This window comes from Colias philodice, chromosome 1, assembly GCF_061535455.1.
Source record: "Colias philodice isolate Cphi_HAF_F1 chromosome 1, ilColPhil1 Martin Lab GWU primary, whole genome shotgun sequence".
NCBI lineage: Eukaryota > Metazoa > Arthropoda > Insecta > Lepidoptera > Pieridae > Colias > Colias philodice.
Genome location: NC_143086.1, coordinates 3388853 through 3407574, shown reverse-complemented (window position 1 = coordinate 3407574; position 18722 = coordinate 3388853). Strand labels below are relative to the sequence as shown.

Below are 18722 nucleotides of genomic sequence, written 5' to 3'. Positions count from 1 at the left end.
CAATTTGCGTACTGTAGCCGCAAAACTTTCACTATTTTGGTAAAACAAATTTTACAATGAGAATGCGTTGATCCTTCGTTTAGCGTTCCATTTTTACTAACCTTATACCACAGTTGACAGATATATACTACGTACATACAGTTAGGAAACTAAGCCCCTGCGATGAAATTTTGACGTAAGCACTGTTATAGCTATAGGGCTGTTACCTTTTTGATATTTAACCGACTTCAAAAATAATGGAGGAGATTATCAATTCGGCCTGTATATTTCTGTTTGCTTTTTTTCACAGTCGATTTTGTGGTCATTTTGAGATTAAAACTCGTTAAAATACAAAAATGGTTTAGCCTAAATATATTTACAAGAAGAAACAATCCGAATTAATACACCTTGTTAAAGTAAATACGTTTTTATCAGTGCTACTAGCGGTCCGCCCCGGCTTCGCCCGTGGTACCTACCTACATGTTTAAACTATCCTATCTATCAAGTTGGATCGAACTGCACATGGTGTGCGAATTTTATTATCCATTCCATCCATATCCAGTCCATTGAGGACAAACATTGTGACACGAGATTTATATATATATTACGATAAGATATTTCGAAATCTTGTTTTGTTATGGACGCCGAAGGTTATTTAATGTACCTAAATTATTTATAATGCTTGATATTTTTATTATACATATATTCAATAAGTAATTATTTTAAACCAGAAATTACAATACTTGTATGTAGGTATACCTACTAAATTATTTTTGAAACGATAAATTAAATTAAATTACAAAACACAAAATATGCAAATATAAATTTAAATTATTATTAAACGAGCGTAGAACCTCCACTTTTTTGTTTTAGGATGAAAAAGAAAATAGTTTGACAGGCTAATAGTGCTTGACAAATTGGTGACTTCACGTATCGATAAAAATACAATAATTATAATATCTATCTATACTAATATTATATAGAGGAAAAGTTTGTAAGTATGTATGTATGTATGTATGTATGGTTTTCACGCAAAAACTACTGGACCGATTTCAAAAATTCTTTCACCATTAGAAAGCTGCATCTTTACTGAGCAACATAGGCTATATTGCATTTTCAAAAAAATTAGAGATCCTTACCAAAAATGCAATAATGTAACCCAAGGTGTAAAAAAATCCTCAATAAAAAATATGTCATCGCGTGCGCTGCGGAATCTATTGAAGATAGAACAAAAAAATGTTCTACGGTATTATAGAATGGATCAATATCTACAAGAAAGTCCGCGATACCATATGTCCATCTTCAGTAGTTATGTTACTACAACAACTTTTTTACGTTTTCAAAGTAGATAGAAGTGCCGACAGTAATCAAACCATGTTATCGATACACATATATTAATCCTTATCCCATTAAATGATGTTTTATTATAGACTGTTTCAATACCAGCAAAATACTTTTTAAATGAAAAGAATTGGATATTCCATTCAAAAGATATAACGAATTTTTAAAAGTGTCAATCTACAGAAAATAGTAGGTATACTGTTCGAGCAAGCCGTAGTGCGGGGGTCATGGAGGAATTCTACCAATATGCGTCTTGACGGAACACAGTGGGGTTTTGGTCGGTAGGAATCCGACATAACCCACGGCCCCTCCCCCGGAGGCCGTGGGTATCTATGAAAGATTTCCCCACTAAAACAAAAAAAAAAAGGCCGTAGTGCGGGACGGGGTAAAGGTGATTATCATGTGATTAAAAATTAAACCTATAGTCCGACCTATAGTAGACTTTTCACTGTAACGATATCGCTATCTATGCGGATGAAACCGCAGGGCATTGCTAGTCTTTTATGTATTTATTGTTTTAACATTTTGGTGAAATATACTATTTCAGTTTAATTTGAACACGTGCTTGTAAATAAGTTAATTTCGGCGATCATTTTAAAAATGCCACGTACTAATTGCGCAATATTCGGCTGCTTGAATTCAACTATACCAAATAAACCAATTATACCACCAGATGATTTTGTTCAATATGTCGAGAAAATGGATAACATTTTCGTTGCTGCTTTAAGAGAGAACACATAAACTGTAAAGTGGCTTAATAAATTCACAACGAATTAAACATAAGTTACTTAAAAAAAATGTTCATAAGATTGAGAATATTTTACACCTTAAACTTTAACAATAAATTCCGAATTAGTCGTAGTAGACCAAAGTATTTTTCAATAAATAATTTGTAATTTTTTTTCGAATAAAGGCATATTTATGTGATGGTTATTTTAATATCTATACATATAATAAAATCGTAGGAAAGTCAAAACTGTAGATTGAATATTTAAAAAAAAAATACTTACAATAGATACCGAAGCCAAAAATATAGTTAGGCTACAAACTGAAACAATCGATATTTATTTAACGTGAAGTCATTGACATCACTTTTCTATACTATGTATCTGTGCTATGTATCTTTGTCATACAAAATCTGTGGATGTGTCACCCGCTACTGTCGATATACCCTCGTAAACACGCTTGATGGGGGGGGAGCCATTTCGAACATTTTGTATGAAGTTTCCTTACTGTATGTATCTGTATATTGTGCTTATACCTTCTACTAAAAAAAATAACACTTGTTGATATGTCAATGACACTTCGAATGGCGCCAAATTTAAATCTTGCGTTCTTGTTGGGACACCCTATATATTATGCACAAGCACGGGGCATGCGCGCTGTTTTTTCTTATAACAAGGCAAATTCACAATAGCCTGTAACGATGTGTATTGAAGTAAATCCGATGCGTTACACATTGATATCTAAGGGCTTTCTAATAGTGTTTTTATATCAATGGGTTTATAGAATTTATTTATTCATTTACTTTTTACTAAATAATATACTCATTACTAGTTACATATACTTAAATAAACATTTTGATATAATTTCGGTACTACATATGTGATGAAATAATGTTAAACCACAGTGTTAAACATATTATATTTCATGGTAGGTATATAGAAAATATCATAACTACTATTATTAAAAAATATAAAATCAGCGACAACAGCAACACCTTTTTTCATGATCATTTTTTTGAAACTATGTATCATATTTTATCTATAACTAGAAACTAAGAGTGCCAATCCAAACATTGCTGAAGTTGGCACTATTGTCATCTTGCTCGCTATGTAGTTCTTATTACTGTGGAAAAGGGGATATTTTACATTCTCATCAACTCGCGCCTAGCTTCAGTCCAGCCAAAAAGATTAATAATTATTTCTAATAAAAATCAAGAACTACATATTATCTCAGATAACTTGGCAATTTTGTAACTCTTGTAAATATTTATATTATATTTATATTTTAAAAGTATACACTCTGAAATTCTGAATACAACTCCAACCAAACATAACTTTACATAGGTGATTTAAAAAAAAACTTATTAAAAAATAAAAACAACAGGTTGCGACTTAAACAAGGGATATATTATTCTAGTAAAAAAAAGTAAATTGAAAGTGATCCAAGTGTATGGGAAAATGAATTAAACAGCCTTAACCATATCTTTATTACATGTAGGTATACATTTATACACAGTATATCCAAAAATAGAGAACAATTACAAAATCGTATTCCAATATAAAATAGAACAGTTTCAATTAATTTCGTAATCATAGGTATAGTTTTTTATGTAGTAATTTACTTATGTAATATCTACATAATATGAGGTATTACAACTTTTACATTATTGCTATTTTTTATACTTTACTCTTAGTTCAGGGCACTGAATTAATACGTCAGGTACCGCATTTTTACTTCAAAAATAATTAGTTTTTGAAGTGGGAGAAATATTATGTCACCAATTTTGTTCAATTACGATATCCTGACGTTACTTATTCATAAAAAAATTCGAACATGAATACTAGTATAATAGAGTATAAACATTTATCTGGCTAGTCATTTGCAGAACGTATAAAACAAAGAATATAAAAAAAAATAAACACCCTCAAACTATAGTTCCAAAGTATTCCAATTGGAATTTGTCTTTCCATATTTGATTTTTTATACAAAAGGTCCATAGATATAAATATAATTTGGAAAATCCAAAAGTGCACGCCTCATAATTTTTTTTTAATAAATATTTTTAATTATTATTTTTGTTTATTTAATAACAATTAAACCACATCGAATCAGACCCTGAAAAATGAAAGGGTTCTATTCCTGAGCATACTCAAGCGTAAGAGAAAAAAAAAGACTCGATTAGTAAAGTATTTCGGTCGCTATCGTGTTAACAAGAAAAAGGATCCGCACATACAGACACACGGACGTCCAAGACAGAACTTTTTTAAACTGTTTTTTAACTAGTTTAAATAACAAAAATGACATCAAAAATATCATGAACGTTAAAAGTAGTGTTTTTTCTTAATATGTGTGTGTATGTATTATCTTACAAGTGCAATGTATGATACATAAAGACATTTTAAGTTTGAAAAATCAGATGTTTTCATTTCAATCAGTAGTACCCACCTCAACGCTTCGCTTATGAGGCGTGCAAAATTATATTTATAACTCATTTATTATTGTTACTCGATGGCAAAGTATAAAGTTATAGACTGTTTTGTTGTATATTTATTCCAGGCTGCTCGTTTGCCTTCCAATCCTATAAAAAAAAAAGTTTTAACGGTTTGAGAAGCCACTAAATTTTTAGAACTTATTTGGTAAAATCTATTTATAAATAACCAATTTGTTTGATTTAAGTCGTTCAGCTCTCTAGTATTCATATTTGAAATAAGGCTTCGTAAGATAAAATTTCTTTGTACAGCAAAATTTATCATTACTAACCTCACTGATTATTTTTATCAAGAATCAATGTGCGTTAATTCCTTAATTAACAAATGATCACACATTTTAATATTACACATACATATTATTAACTATACTCACTATTAACGTTGAACAACCAAAATTACGATTCTAAGTTTATATAATAAGTATAGTAATCTCACAAGTTTAAAATTCTTATCAATAGCGGTTTACAATTCCTTTATTTATCACCACAGATTCATAATTTAATGAATATAAATAAGATAAATATTGTAGATAATAATTTGTGATGTATTGATAGTGATGTGGATAAATCGACATTAACGTCGCTCGATGGTTTTATTTTGTGTTTTCTTTATTTTTAAGAAGAGCTTGTTGTTCTAACAGAGACGTTATCCAACAATTTTCTGACCAGATATTCAAGTATATAATTTTAGGGTATTAAATGTATTATGCCTTCAACAAGCAAACTACTGCTTAATTTAATTATTTATATAAGATATATATAGCAAATAGTATACTTAACACTACATTACTTTAACAACCAATGCACCTGTGTCTTCTAATACTACAGAATATTTATTGCTGAATCATAAGTGACAAGTTTTCATAAAAGTAGTTAAAAGTAGTAGTAATTTCTCAGTGTTACAACTATCACTATTGATTAATTTCACTGTTGCTTACAAAGGACACATGGTGTATTAAATTTTAGGCCATTTAAAAACATTATTTATCTAGTAAATTACTATCTACCTTACTTGTAACTATACAATTTTGTAATCGCTGGTCACAGCTTTTAGTCAGTTTCTTGTAAAATAACACACACAATGGGCAATGTGATAAATAGGGCACAATAATGTTACAACTTATAATTAAGTAATTCATAATTAAACTTATTCTGAAATTCAATATAATGTTTTGAAATTATCTAAGAATGAAGTAAAAACAAATTTAAATAAACCAAAAAAAAACTGATAATTATCTATATATCATCATTCATCATTCCTCAATATTTTCCAATAAATTACAGTCAAGTCATCAAGTTCATTAAAACACGGACAAAATGACTTACTTGATTCAACGGCCACAATTAGGATATAATTGTTAAAACATTGATAAAATTAATAAATAAAAAATACAATAAAATGATTATAAATACAAAATATTGGATTCCTTAAAACGGTTAAAATTTTTCAACACAACTACTACTCTTATCGATTTTTTAATTATTGAGTGTAAAGTTATTGGACTAATAAAAACATATCACGACATTTATGTAAAGTTTGAATTACACAATAATCCAATGAGATTTTAAAAACAGTTAAACACACATTTTAGGTAACTCACAACTCTCAATCGTGACCGAATGAAATGATCGAAACCTAACGCTCATATACTTTCCTTGCAGTCAATTGAACACTACGCGTACTAGCGTATTGAGTGAACGAAAGACCGAACGAAAGAGTGGTTTTATTACTACAGCATAGCTTATTCCGAGCTCGAGCTAGAGCTGGAGGGCGTATAGCTGTAGTAATCGTTCTGCTAGGCGGTGTTTATTTGTTCCACGTTCAAGTGAGTGATGAACCGAAGACGCATTTGTAGAGCGGGACGAAGTTTTCGGATCACTGCTTCTAGTTCGTTCTTTAGCGTGTCGCCGACGAACATGTATTTTATGTGATAACTGTATTGCGTTAAGGAATTACTGGTAATATTTGTAATTTTTTCGGAAAATTTATTAACATTGAATGGCAGCAATTATTCACTAAGAATTCAAATCATACATTTTTAATAAAAAAAATAACTGTCGGTCTGTCTGTTACACTATGTCTTGAACACTGAAACGATTTTGATGAATTAATAGAGCTATATAGGACTGAAACATAACAAATCTTCTTCATTTGCACATGCAATTGTAACAAAACTATCTTAAAAAACGAATTAAAAAACATTTTTTTCTTCAAAAAAAAAGGATACAGCAAGTCGCAAATCGGGTCTATATATTCCAAGTGGGGTTGATTCTTATCCACGTGGGCGAGTAGTTCGTACAACGTTATGGTTATATCCATAACCGCTCGAGAGAGGTCCGAGTTGAACCGCTGTAGGTACGGACCCACGAGGTGGCAGAGGTATATCAGTTGGGTTTCTGTACGGATCTCTGGGGCTAACTTCTCTTTGACAAACCTGGAATTGATAAGGTAATAAGGTAAAATAGTTGTTTATATGTAATGTAATAAGTTCAGAATATTTTATTAAATAGTAGTTATGTGTAAACATAAATTGGTACACATTGCGATTAAAATTAATATTTTATATTTAACTGAATAGAAGTTGTTTTAATGCCATTTAATTAAATATTTTCTAATATTTTTCATGAAATAAGAAAAAGCTTTTACATTAGAGTTATTCAAACTTCGTCTAAACTCTGAATAAACGATATATGGATATGGATATGTTTATAACGTGCAATAATTTGCAGTTGGTCGAGACCAGGATACGCAGATAATCCATACTAATATTATAAATGCGAAAGTAACTCTGTCTGTCTGTCTGTTACTCAATCACGCCTAAACTACTGAACCAATTTTCATGAAATTTGGTATGGAGATACATATTTTGATACCCGAGAAAGGACATAGGCTACTTTTTATCCCGGGAAAATGACGCAATCCCGGAAATCCCACGGGAACGGGAACTATTCGGGTTTTTCTTTGACTGCGCGGGCGAAGCCGCGGGCGGAAAGCTAGTAAAATATAAATAATACTCACGTAGGCATCAACATGATCAACCCAGCGCCCGCGTGATACCAAAACGCGTGCGTCAACGCGACAATCATACTGAACTTATTCTCCAACATTGCATCGAACGTCGTATTCAAATTGTACAACTGGAACGGGGTATGTTCGTACGACCATTCGATCATATCATTACTGGTTATAGTTTCCAATACACGATCGTATAATACTGTCCAATATGCCTCTGGGAGAGCGGCTAGTATGATTCCTATTGCGTTGATCCATAACTGTATTTTAGTGGTGGGGATAACAACGTAGCCTTTGGTGACGACGTCAAATAGGCTGTTGCCGACGATATTGGGTGCTATTGGGAGGGACATTAGTTCTACGCCAGTTACGTAGAGGCAATGTGCTGAAGGATTGGGGTACTCGTTGAAACGCCAGTCTGTATTCGGGAAGTGGGATTCGCCTGTCATTGCTGGTAAGAGTTGAGGAAATTGTTGGCAAATATTGTCCATACTAACAATTATAATTCATAATATATAGAACATAAATTAGCTTGATCAAATAATTAATTATTTTTTTAATATTAAAAAAACATTCACTCAAAAAAGGATACTATCCACCATACGGTTAACCAGTCCCAAATAATAATTCAACTCGGGTGTCCACGCGGTAGCATCTGTATCGGATTTGGCCAGATAGTTCTGGAACGTTTCCGTGGTCGCCCAACCGTTTGGTCGCACTTCTTTTAGAGCACCTAGTACTGCGGTCACTAGCTTTCGTTTGAGGAGAGGTTTGTCGCGCAGTTTCGTTTCGTAGTAGTGTAACGTGTTGTAGAGGAATGTTACTGGACGGTCTGGAATTATATTGATATATATTTATTTTTTAATTGTGGGTGGGTTTTGAAGGGGTTTTTAGTAAATGTAGATTAGACAAAACATTTGCAAATTTTGTTGTGTTATTAAAATAAAATGAATTGTGCCTTTTATCATAATGTGATAAATTGAACCAAGGCGACACTGAACCTGCTCCAGCAAACTTCCCCTGTCCGACCTGCGGAAAAGTATGTCGATCCCGCATTGGATTGTTTGGACACCAAAAGCATTGCTCAGTCATAGCACCATAAACCGTCTGTAATAGACGTATAGGCCAACGACGACGACGACGATAAATTGAATCTTTATCAAACTATACATATGGGTATTTCATAATACATCATATACTTGGTCTGGGAAGCAATTTTTATTTGTGATGCAACATATTAATATATCAGTAGCATATGTTCCTTCTCTTCCTTGCTCTATTCCTTTTTCTTTTCATCCAAAGTAATTAGTACTTAATCAACTCACCATGAAACTTATACAAGTATCCCAAGTGCTCCAACAGTTGTTCCAAGTTCTTGCTAACTTGCGGTATCTCCAAGTGGCGATGCACCACTATGTCCAGCACGGGAATGAACCTGAGACACACGTTGCTCAAGTACACTGGTATAGGGGCACCATATGCCCCGTTCGCTTCTTCGGGGGCAAACTTCTCGGGGTACTTCCTGTGGAACGCTAGGTGCTTTTCGTACCTGGAAATTTTGTATGGAGGTATGAAAAATGGGTGAAAATTTTTAAAGAATGTACTTTAGAGGTCTAAAGTAAAGGTAGTAGTAGTAGGCAACAAGAAGATGATAAATAACAAAAAATCCTTCATAAAGCTGACAGCTGACAAAAATAAATCGGCTTTCAATCCATGAAATTTTACATTTTTTATATAAAAGCAGATCGACCAAATAAAACACCTATATAATTACTTCAATCACTCACAATTTCAACATCAAACAAAAAATCCAAGAGCATCAAATCCATTTAAACCACTTACAAAAACCTACTAAAATTTCTTTATACTTCTTTTTACTTTATATACATACCAATTATTCTGTTTCCAGTGTTCTGGTGAATTTTCCTTAACGAAGTCCTGAGCCCTGTTTCTTAATTCGGAACCTTTCAGTAGAAGTAGTTGTATGATGTAGAGGCACACTTGGCTTTCGTTCGCATCTGGGTTTGGTCGGAGGGCCTGGAATGGCAGGTATTTATAAGTATAATTTTATCTGATTTTGCAGAATTTTTTGGCATTTTTATGTTGTTATTTTCTTATCATACAATCAAAAATGGGATCAAGATTTAATGGGAAAATAAGTGTCTATGTGTTCATATTTCTACGTTAGTATTTATATATTTTTACATTTAGAATAGATGCATTGATTGTATTTGATTTTCAATACTAAAACTTAAAACTAAAAATATTAAAACAACTTTTTTCCTAGTCATAATAAGCAAGTATGGTACAACAAACATTTTTGGAAAAACTCCCAACCCTACCACACTACTACCAATAAATTCACCCCCAAAAACCCATACTAACCAAACACAGCACTAATCTATCGATAGTGACGATATTGTACTTCCATATGATATCGTTGATGGCGTCCACACACTTGTTGATGTGCGGCCCGCCGGCCGGGTTCGTCACTTCGAACACGAGGTAGTCGCAGAATTTGCGCAAGTGCGCTGATAGTGCACGTGCGCCGATTCGCTCGAGGATCCTGGAAATAATTTCATTTATAATTATTAATTATTATTCATCTGCTTCGAGAAAGATGGATATCATGGCTCCAAAATCTTCGTCAATGGTTTGGGAAGAGCACTAAATCATTGTTCAGAACAGCGGTTTCCAAAATTGTAATAGCCCTAATGATCGCCAACCTCCCAAAGGAGAAGACACTTTAAGAAGAAGAGCTTAGTGAAAAGGGAAACCGATGGACACAGGATTTAATCGAAAGGACTACCAGAACTGATGCAAAAGTAAGAGGTAGACAATGAAAAGATAGTCAGAAACGTTAAGGCCACCAGGATCCCCCAGCCCGATCCCCCAGGGGATCCTAGTGAACTCATCAGTTCATCAGAATCCCCTCATAATAAAATCAAGTATAAAGATGATATCACACCGAATCGGCTTACTTACTTACATTAACCCATTGAGCCCCAAGCGGCCCGATCGGTCCCAGACACAATAGATTTTCCGGGGCCTGAGTTATTAAAACAAGTATTAAGTATTGAAAAGGAGAGTGGCGGGGCCGCTCTGGCTACGTAAGGCGACAGAAAGGGACAAGTGGAAGATGAAGACGGGATAATACTTTTAAAAAAAATCATAATTTCACCAAAAATCATCGTTAATATTTGTTACCCCAAAAACTTCAACCAACTAATTACTAATAACTCTTTCAATATTTAGTTTCACAACTAACCTTTAAAGTTTAAGCATAAGACAACCAACAAAACCGCATTATACTCACTTAAAAGCGATAGGATTGATGCGATTCGTCTCAAATATCATCTTCCACAATAAACATAGGAACAGCGGAGTCCCGGGTACTGAGAAATGCGAAATAATATCATTGTCATTCGCCATTGACGTCCATTTACGATATTCTTCCTCCACGGACTTCTTGAGGAGTTGCTTGTTTTCCTTTGTAGCTGGGTTCTGGATAGAGGTTAAATATTAGGTATTAGAAAGTAAAATAGGAGAAATAAAAAAATAGCATCTACTAAAAAATAAAGATTACTACCAGATAGATTATTTTAAAAAGTAAATGATAAAATTATGTCTAAGCGAATTTGTTAAATCTATTATAGAAATTGTATTTTAACATGGCTTTTTTATTATTAAACGGATCTGTGAAATGTCGCGGAACATGCAGTGTTGAACTATTTGAAAACTGATTTCAATATGCTAAGGATATGATATATTCTTCTCTTTAATTCAAAAGAGTATAGGTTTTGAAAAACACGCAAGCTAATCCCTGTAACATTAGTTTTTTTTTTTTTTCACTAACCTGAGCAAAGAATTCAACCAATACAGGCGGGAAGCATTGCAACGTATGCTGTGACCACATGTGCGGTGTGTTCGTCATTATTGTTGTAAGTAACTCCTTAACTGCTGCTCCGTCACTACCTGTAAGATATATTTACTGTTAATTGGAGTGGTAAAATATTAACCACTAGAAGTCCGCCCCGGCTTCGCCCGTGGTACATATTTTGCAATAAAAGGTAGCCCATGTCCTTTTTCGGGTATCAAAATATCTCCATACCAAATTCCATGCAAATTGGTTCAGTAGTTTAGGCGTGATTGAGTAACAGACAGACAGACAGAGTTACTTTCGAATTTATAATATAAGTACGGATTTGTATATCATATGATTATTTTTTATTTTGTTGTTGCTTATTTATGTTTGGTTCTATTTATAGATTGTAAATACTGTTGGCAGTTGGCACTGTATGTAAATATTTTTATGTCGCAATTCCTACTTTATAAAAATTGTAATTTAAACCTTTTTTTTGAATACAGAACTCACCAGCCCCCGTCATATAGATCCCTCGTGCTAGAGTGAGCACGAGCACTCGGTTAAGCTCTTCACTCTCACTAGACACCAACGACTTTGGCTCCGAGACCACACGAGACATTTGCAGCTGAACTCCCGAACTGCCCAGACTTGTTATGAGACGGAGCGCTGTGCTTTCGAAACTGCAAGAAAAAAAAATCTTTATCAATAGCATCATTTATTTATAAACGAATTTCAAAAAATCAGGAGTTTCTATTTTCAATTGAATATTTTTTGTACATTGATTTCTACATCAATGCAAAAAACAAATATTTTATTTTTTTATTTCAAGACATATTTTATCGAAAGCAATAAAAATGATAAAAATATACAAAGTAACATGTTATCGATATATCGGTTTCTCATTTCTGGATATCTTGAAGTAACATTTATAACAATAAATAACACAAAAAAAATTGAAATAATAAACATGCCCTAAGTGCGTTGCCTCGGTATGGTAAAAAGACGCGGGATCGAATCCTCGCCTCGTGATTTTATATTTTTGTTATTTTTTGTATTTCCCAAATAATAAACATAGCTCATATTCTCTGTCATGTCATCTTTTACTATTTTCTTGTATGCCTATATTAAATTAAGCTTACCACAACTGCAGTTGCGTTTGATTCGCTTGCGGGTACGCAGTCAGCGAGTGTATATTGGAAAGCAGAGTGACTCTATAGTGGGGCTGTATGTGGTGTATTCTGTACGAGAACATATCCAGCAGGTTGTGGAGGATGCCCCACGCGTGGGACTTGAACACGTTGGGCAATAATTGGTCTGGAATGATTTACTTGACATAAAAAAGTGAAGTAACGTGTCTCCTAGTGGGTTAAGAGGCAGATATATTCATACATTTGATTAACTGATCGATTTTTCAACAAAAAAAAACATAATTGCTTTTAATTTGTATAACCTATGTTTACTTGTCTTTATATTCAATGTTATCTTTTGCTATTCTTTATTGTAAGGTCAGTCATTAAAAAGTTGATCCATATTTTTAACTAGATGTGCTTATTATTATCACCTATTTGTAAACATACTCACTAATAAATCCTTTAATGCCCATCGATTCAATCTCAGTGTACACCAAAAGGCGGCTGTACGTTTCAACCATTGCTGGCGCCATCATATTGCTTCCCGGTATATTAGTTTTATTTTGCGCCAATTTCGCTATTTGTGCCACTATAGCATGTATTAAGGACATCTTGCAGTGTAGCGTTAAACTATCCAAAATGCACATAGATAGTGGCACAGTTGGTAAGGGTGAAGCAGGATTTCCATTGGACATTGCTTTTTGACTGCCGAATAGAGTTTCTATTATGATTCCCATTGGTCGAGCGAAATATTCCTGATTGGTGGAATACGCGTTGCACAGTAACGCTATGCGGTAGTCTGAGCCCATTAAGGTTGGCGTATTGTTTGACGTCATGAGGTGTTGGAAGAATCTGTAAGAAAAATGATATGATATTTCTGTTAATGATTGATGACAAAATTTCATGAACTCCCAGTAGCTTTAAAATGTATAATTAAATCGTCAAATAGCCTTCTATTTATTATTCAATAAAAAATGTGAAGAAGTATATTGAAACAATAATACTTCAAATTGCATAGCATAAAGGCTCACTGTAATGTAAATCTTTAATTAAAATTGTGGAATTGTTAAATTTTCATATTTATATGGAAAAATACTTACTCATATTGCAGCTTTAAATTCTGTGGCATAACCATTGTCTTATGTTCAATCTCCGCCTTCTTCAATAAATGCGTCCATATACATACAACAGCCATTTGGTGCGTGCAGTGAGCCTTCGTACAATCCGGCACAGGCAATGGTTCTTTTTCTGGATAAAGCAGCTCATGCAACTTGACAATCGGTAAAAACAGCGACAAAGAATTCCGTTGGATACTCCCTGATATATATTGCAATAGAACCCACATCAAATGATCCCTTCCCTTTTTCATATCTCGACCAATCAGCTTGTTATGCAATCCCATTACTATATTCGGGAACGAGGCAAAGCCTATCAGTATTAAATATATCACTTGAGATGATAGATGCAACCAACACCAATGTGTGGAGGACATTTCATCTTCCTCGTTCTCTTGTTCACTCCGTTCTATCGGCAGGATCATCAGCTCAACCAATTGGTCCTCTAAAGCTATACACAACTGCTTATGCTGTTTTTGCAATCCTAACATAGAGCACATCATATCCCTCGAATATGGCTGTTGCAAAACATGTTTCAATAAATCTATCTGCGGTTTGAACAGCTCATCTTCATATGGCAGGTTGCCTTTTAAACAGAATTTCAATGTAGTCGGATCTAAGCGCCACGGATTTACTAGATGGTCAGCATATCCCGAGAATTCTACAATGGGTAGCATTTTTGAATGACCGACAATAGAAACCATTTGTGCACATGGTTTAAAACTTTCTACAAATGTTGATAATAACTTAGCTAGTTGCTGAAAATAAAATAGGTTTACCATTAAATGACTTCTAAATACATGATAAGAAAATAACAATTAATGTTTAGAGGTATTTAAAAAGGTCAGAAGTAGATTAGTACGCTGAAAATATTAAAGTGTTATTTTCCAATTATTCACCAATGTAGAAAATTTAGTAGGCTATTGTTCTTCCAATCCAATCCAAAATTTCCATAAATACAACACACAAGAGAATAGAAGAGAATCACTGAGTGCTGTAGACAACTCGCTGCAGTTGAATCCAGGGATGTATGAACGGAATATCATTATTTCTATATAATATGGTAATAATATAGAAAATAAGATATTCCATTGCAACACCCCTAAAACTGAGAAAGTAGCTGTCGGGTTAATAATTTTAGTTTTCTTGTATTTAAGACACAGAAGCACACATAGCCTAGACTGCTATATAAGGCTGCCATGCGTTCGTACATGCAAAGTATGTAGTACACATTTAGACACCAATTACAAATACAATTATTTAACAATTGTTATTTAATTAGTTCCATATAGAAAAGAGATAGTTTTGTTAGTAATTATTTCCTATCCTAATACATAATAAAATAATAAATCTTACCCAATGCAACCAGTGATTGTTGTCAGGATAGTCCTTTTGTATTTCAGTCACTATGAAGTATGCCGGCAGTAAAGAGGCGTTACGGTCAAAAATATATTCAATTACATTATAAATAGCTTTCATTTGCGGCATTGTACTTGAGTTCAATCTAATTGGCAGTGTGAGAGCTTTATCACGACATCCCTGAAAATATTATAGTGTACTGAAACTCTTTTCATACAAAGCATATTCAAATAGGTATTTTAATATTGCATTTTTGTTACAAGACTATAAATCATAATAAAGCAGTATTGTTGTGGTTATTCAAAAGATTTTATTATAATAATACCAAATTATCTTCTTTATAAATACAACAAAAGCTATTCTTATCAACATTAAATGCAAACAGTGTCTTGATATTTGTGTAACATTTTGTTTAAGCATGACCAGCTCATTTCATTACGATAACTTAGGATTGTACTTTAAAAAATAAGCTATTACAAATAAAGAGAAAGTCATATAATTTAATTTATAGTCTATATTCATGACATAAAAAAAATTAATGTTACCTTCAAAATTTCTCTAACACCTTTATAATCGACTCCACCAATAATTCTTCGAATCAGGTTAAAACATTCTATCCAAAAATCAGCATTTTGATATGTTAGTCTCTCGCATACAAGAATACAGTCGCAGAGCATACTAAAGATGAAAATAAACAGTCTTACAATATATCCTTTTGGATAAGATAAACTTGTACAACATAATATGATTGATAGTTTCTTTGGAATCATGTATTCAGGATAAGAGTATTATTTATGTGACATATAAATCATAACAAGACATTTTGAATGACACCAGTGCAAGTGTTTATCTCACAGCTAATTAAGACTTTATTGTGAAGGAGCACACAAAGGCTTGCAACCAAGAACTTATCGAAAGCATTTCAATTACTGTTGTTTTATCTATTTTAGAAAGTAGATCATAGATAATGGCAAATTAAATAAAACAAGATCGCTCTGCATAATATGTATATCTTACCGCGCTTGCAAAATATTGGTATTCACCAAATTCTCTAGTAGAGTCAGTAGTTGTTTCATCTTGTACCGATTCGTGAGGACAGCGGTCAGTGTAATATATTGTCTTATTCCAGACTCCTGCACCTCAGCACTCGATGACGTCATTACAGCAGATAGTTTCTTTTGATACATTGAGAGCCTTTCATTCTCCTGATCCGGCTTGTGAACCAAGAAACAACTAAACGCTTCCTCGACTGTCTCCACTCGCTGTAACATATTCTTGTATCGTACGTGCCGAATATCTTACGAGTGCAATAAAACTATGGCTAAAACTTACCAGTATTTCGTTAACGATGTTCGCCACTTGAGATTCACCCATTTTTATAGTTTAATTAAACCTTATTCTATATAAACATTGTTGGACGTGACGCGGTGTCCGTGATGTATACCGAACTCATCTAAGATTTAAGTACATAAAATTTATGTCATGTTTCTTCACAGTAAAAACTTATGCAATTAATTTTAAAAGCTTTTTGTGGATAGCTATTATTACTTATTTAATTTTATCAATAAAAATTTAATATCACAATACAATGCAGAACGTTCAAACTTCACAGTGCAAAGCAAAATGACAGATGACATTTTGATGGTTTAGAATCACAGAGAAAGTAAAATTGTAAATATGCGAATGGAAGGTTGTTGGGTACTAGATGTAAAAATGTTGACAATATTTTAAGACGGAATTATATCCATACTTAATATTATAAATGCGAAAGTAACTCTGTTTGTCTGTCTGTTACTCAATCACGCCTAAACTACTGAACCAATTTTCATGAAATTTGGTATGGAGATATTTTGACATAGGCTACTTTTTATCCCGGGAAAATGACGCAATCCCGGAAATCCCACGGGAACGGGAACTTTGCGGGTTTTTCTTTGACTGCGCGGGTGAAGCTGCAGGTGGAAACCTAGTTTCCAATAAACAAAGAATTAATATATCTTTACTAAATATTTTGTTTCTTATTTTCGTCTTATTAAAGATTTTGTAACTAAAGAGATTATTTTTACTGTAAAATACACTTAAGGTACGTTTTAAGTAGGTATTATTTTTATGCAAAGTTTTGGTATTTTGTATAATGTAAGCCCAGAATCCCTCAGTGCCTGAAGACCAAAGTCTTCGAGCAATGTGTGTTGCCGGTGATGACATACGGTACAGAAACGTGGTCTCTAACCCTGGGCCTTGTGCACAAACTCAGCGTCGCTCAACGTGCTATGGAAAGCTCCCTGCTCGGAGTTTCCCTACGAGATCGAATCAGAAATGAGGAGATCCGTAGGAGAACCGGTGTCACCGACATAGCTCGCCGGATTAGCACGCTGAAGTGGCAATGGGCTGGGCACATAGCCCGCAGACAAGCGCGGATCCAGGGGGGGGGGTCACGGGGTCATGACCCCCCCCTGGGCTAGGTCCACGACCTAAGTGGACCACTAATTTAATATTAACTTTTTTAAATTAACAAATTAATACTGTTCAATATGATGTTTTTATTGAATTTTGAGACATAAAAGTAATATAGAACAACGAACAGTAAAGGAAGAGAATATAACAAAAATTATAGAAAAAGTTTATTAGGTTTCGATTTAAAAAAAAACTATAACTGCGGAATAAAGTGTAATGGTAAAGTTGTATGTAATTAATTTTTTTTCTACAACTTTTACTGTTACACTTTTCACACAAAACCTCAAATATCGAAATATCCCAGTTCGTGGATAAGACATAAAATAGCAATTTTTTTTTTCAAATAAACACTATAAAATACAGTCAAATTACAACAAAAAATCGGCCAAGTGCGCGTCGGACTCGCGCACCGAGGACTCCGAGCAAACATATTTTTTCATTATGTTGTATCTTACAATTTTGTTTAAAGGTTTCTTTATCTGTGCTTGTAAGTGCTTAAGTCGTTGCTTTTAACCAAATTTCAAGACTGTGTTCACGGGAAGTACCTCGTAGGTTTTGATTGATGATTCCCTTGCAAGTAGTTGCGAATTACAGAATATGCGGCTCTAATTGCTTTTTCTTCAGATTGCGTTGACATAGAATTTGAATTAAATAACAGATTTAAGTTATTATAGATCTGAGTTCTGATGTGAATATCAATTAAATACCTACATGTAGACGTTCATGAGTAAAGGGATTGTAAGTTTAAAATTATTTAAAAATATATTTTTATTTAATTTAATAAAATAATTAGGGTTTTCGCAGTTATTACTACATCTGTGCTATAACACGATACTTTTTACTCAATTTCAAGACTGTATTTACGGGACAGGGTGCTCCTTGCAGGTATTGATTCCCTTGCTAATGTCGAAATCCTATGGTCTAGGTCCCTTGATGCTGTGAAAAATTCAAACGTTTTAGCCAACGCAATCAAAAGATGCAGCTGTAATTGCTGAAATTTTTCTACACTCCCTAAGAAATCAAAACCTACAGGGTAGTTCCCGAGTACACAGAGTCATGAAATTTAGGACATACAATCAAACGTCTTATAACGCAGACTAGCTTACCGCCCGCGGCTTCGCCCGCTTTCTCTAAAACCTTATAAATTATATACTATTCCTCTTGAATCACTCTATCTTTAGAAAAACTGCATCAAAATTCGTTGCGTAGTTTTAAAGATTTAATCATACATAGGGACATAGGCACAGAGACAACG

At 33.5% G+C, this 18722-nt stretch overlaps 1 protein-coding gene across 2 annotated transcripts in view; it reads right to left on the bottom strand.

The window, feature by feature from the left end:
- Positions 1-16627, bottom strand: part of MED23 (mediator complex subunit 23) — a 263054-nt gene extending 246427 nt beyond the window's left edge. For both annotated transcript variants that reach the window (XM_089702005.1, XM_089702063.1), the window contains exons 1-17: positions 16349-16627; positions 16034-16278; positions 15562-15694; positions 15014-15196; positions 13643-14415; positions 12994-13394; positions 12552-12726; positions 11923-12092; positions 11404-11522; positions 10864-11051; positions 9933-10113; positions 9439-9584; positions 8873-9096; positions 8140-8379; positions 7554-7998; positions 6763-6969; positions 6212-6469 (exon numbers count right to left, since the gene is read on the bottom strand). In XM_089702005.1, coding sequence (XP_089558131.1) covers positions 6331-6469; positions 6763-6969; positions 7554-7998; positions 8140-8379; positions 8873-9096; positions 9439-9584; positions 9933-10113; positions 10864-11051; positions 11404-11522; positions 11923-12092; positions 12552-12726; positions 12994-13394; positions 13643-14415; positions 15014-15196; positions 15562-15694; positions 16034-16278; positions 16349-16390 — 4011 coding nt within the window. In that variant the 5' untranslated portion in view covers positions 16391-16627 and the 3' untranslated portion in view covers positions 6212-6330. The remainder of the gene's footprint in view (positions 1-6211; positions 6470-6762; positions 6970-7553; positions 7999-8139; positions 8380-8872; positions 9097-9438; positions 9585-9932; positions 10114-10863; positions 11052-11403; positions 11523-11922; positions 12093-12551; positions 12727-12993; positions 13395-13642; positions 14416-15013; positions 15197-15561; positions 15695-16033; positions 16279-16348) is intronic.
- Between the last annotated feature and the right edge of the window lie 2095 nt (positions 16628-18722).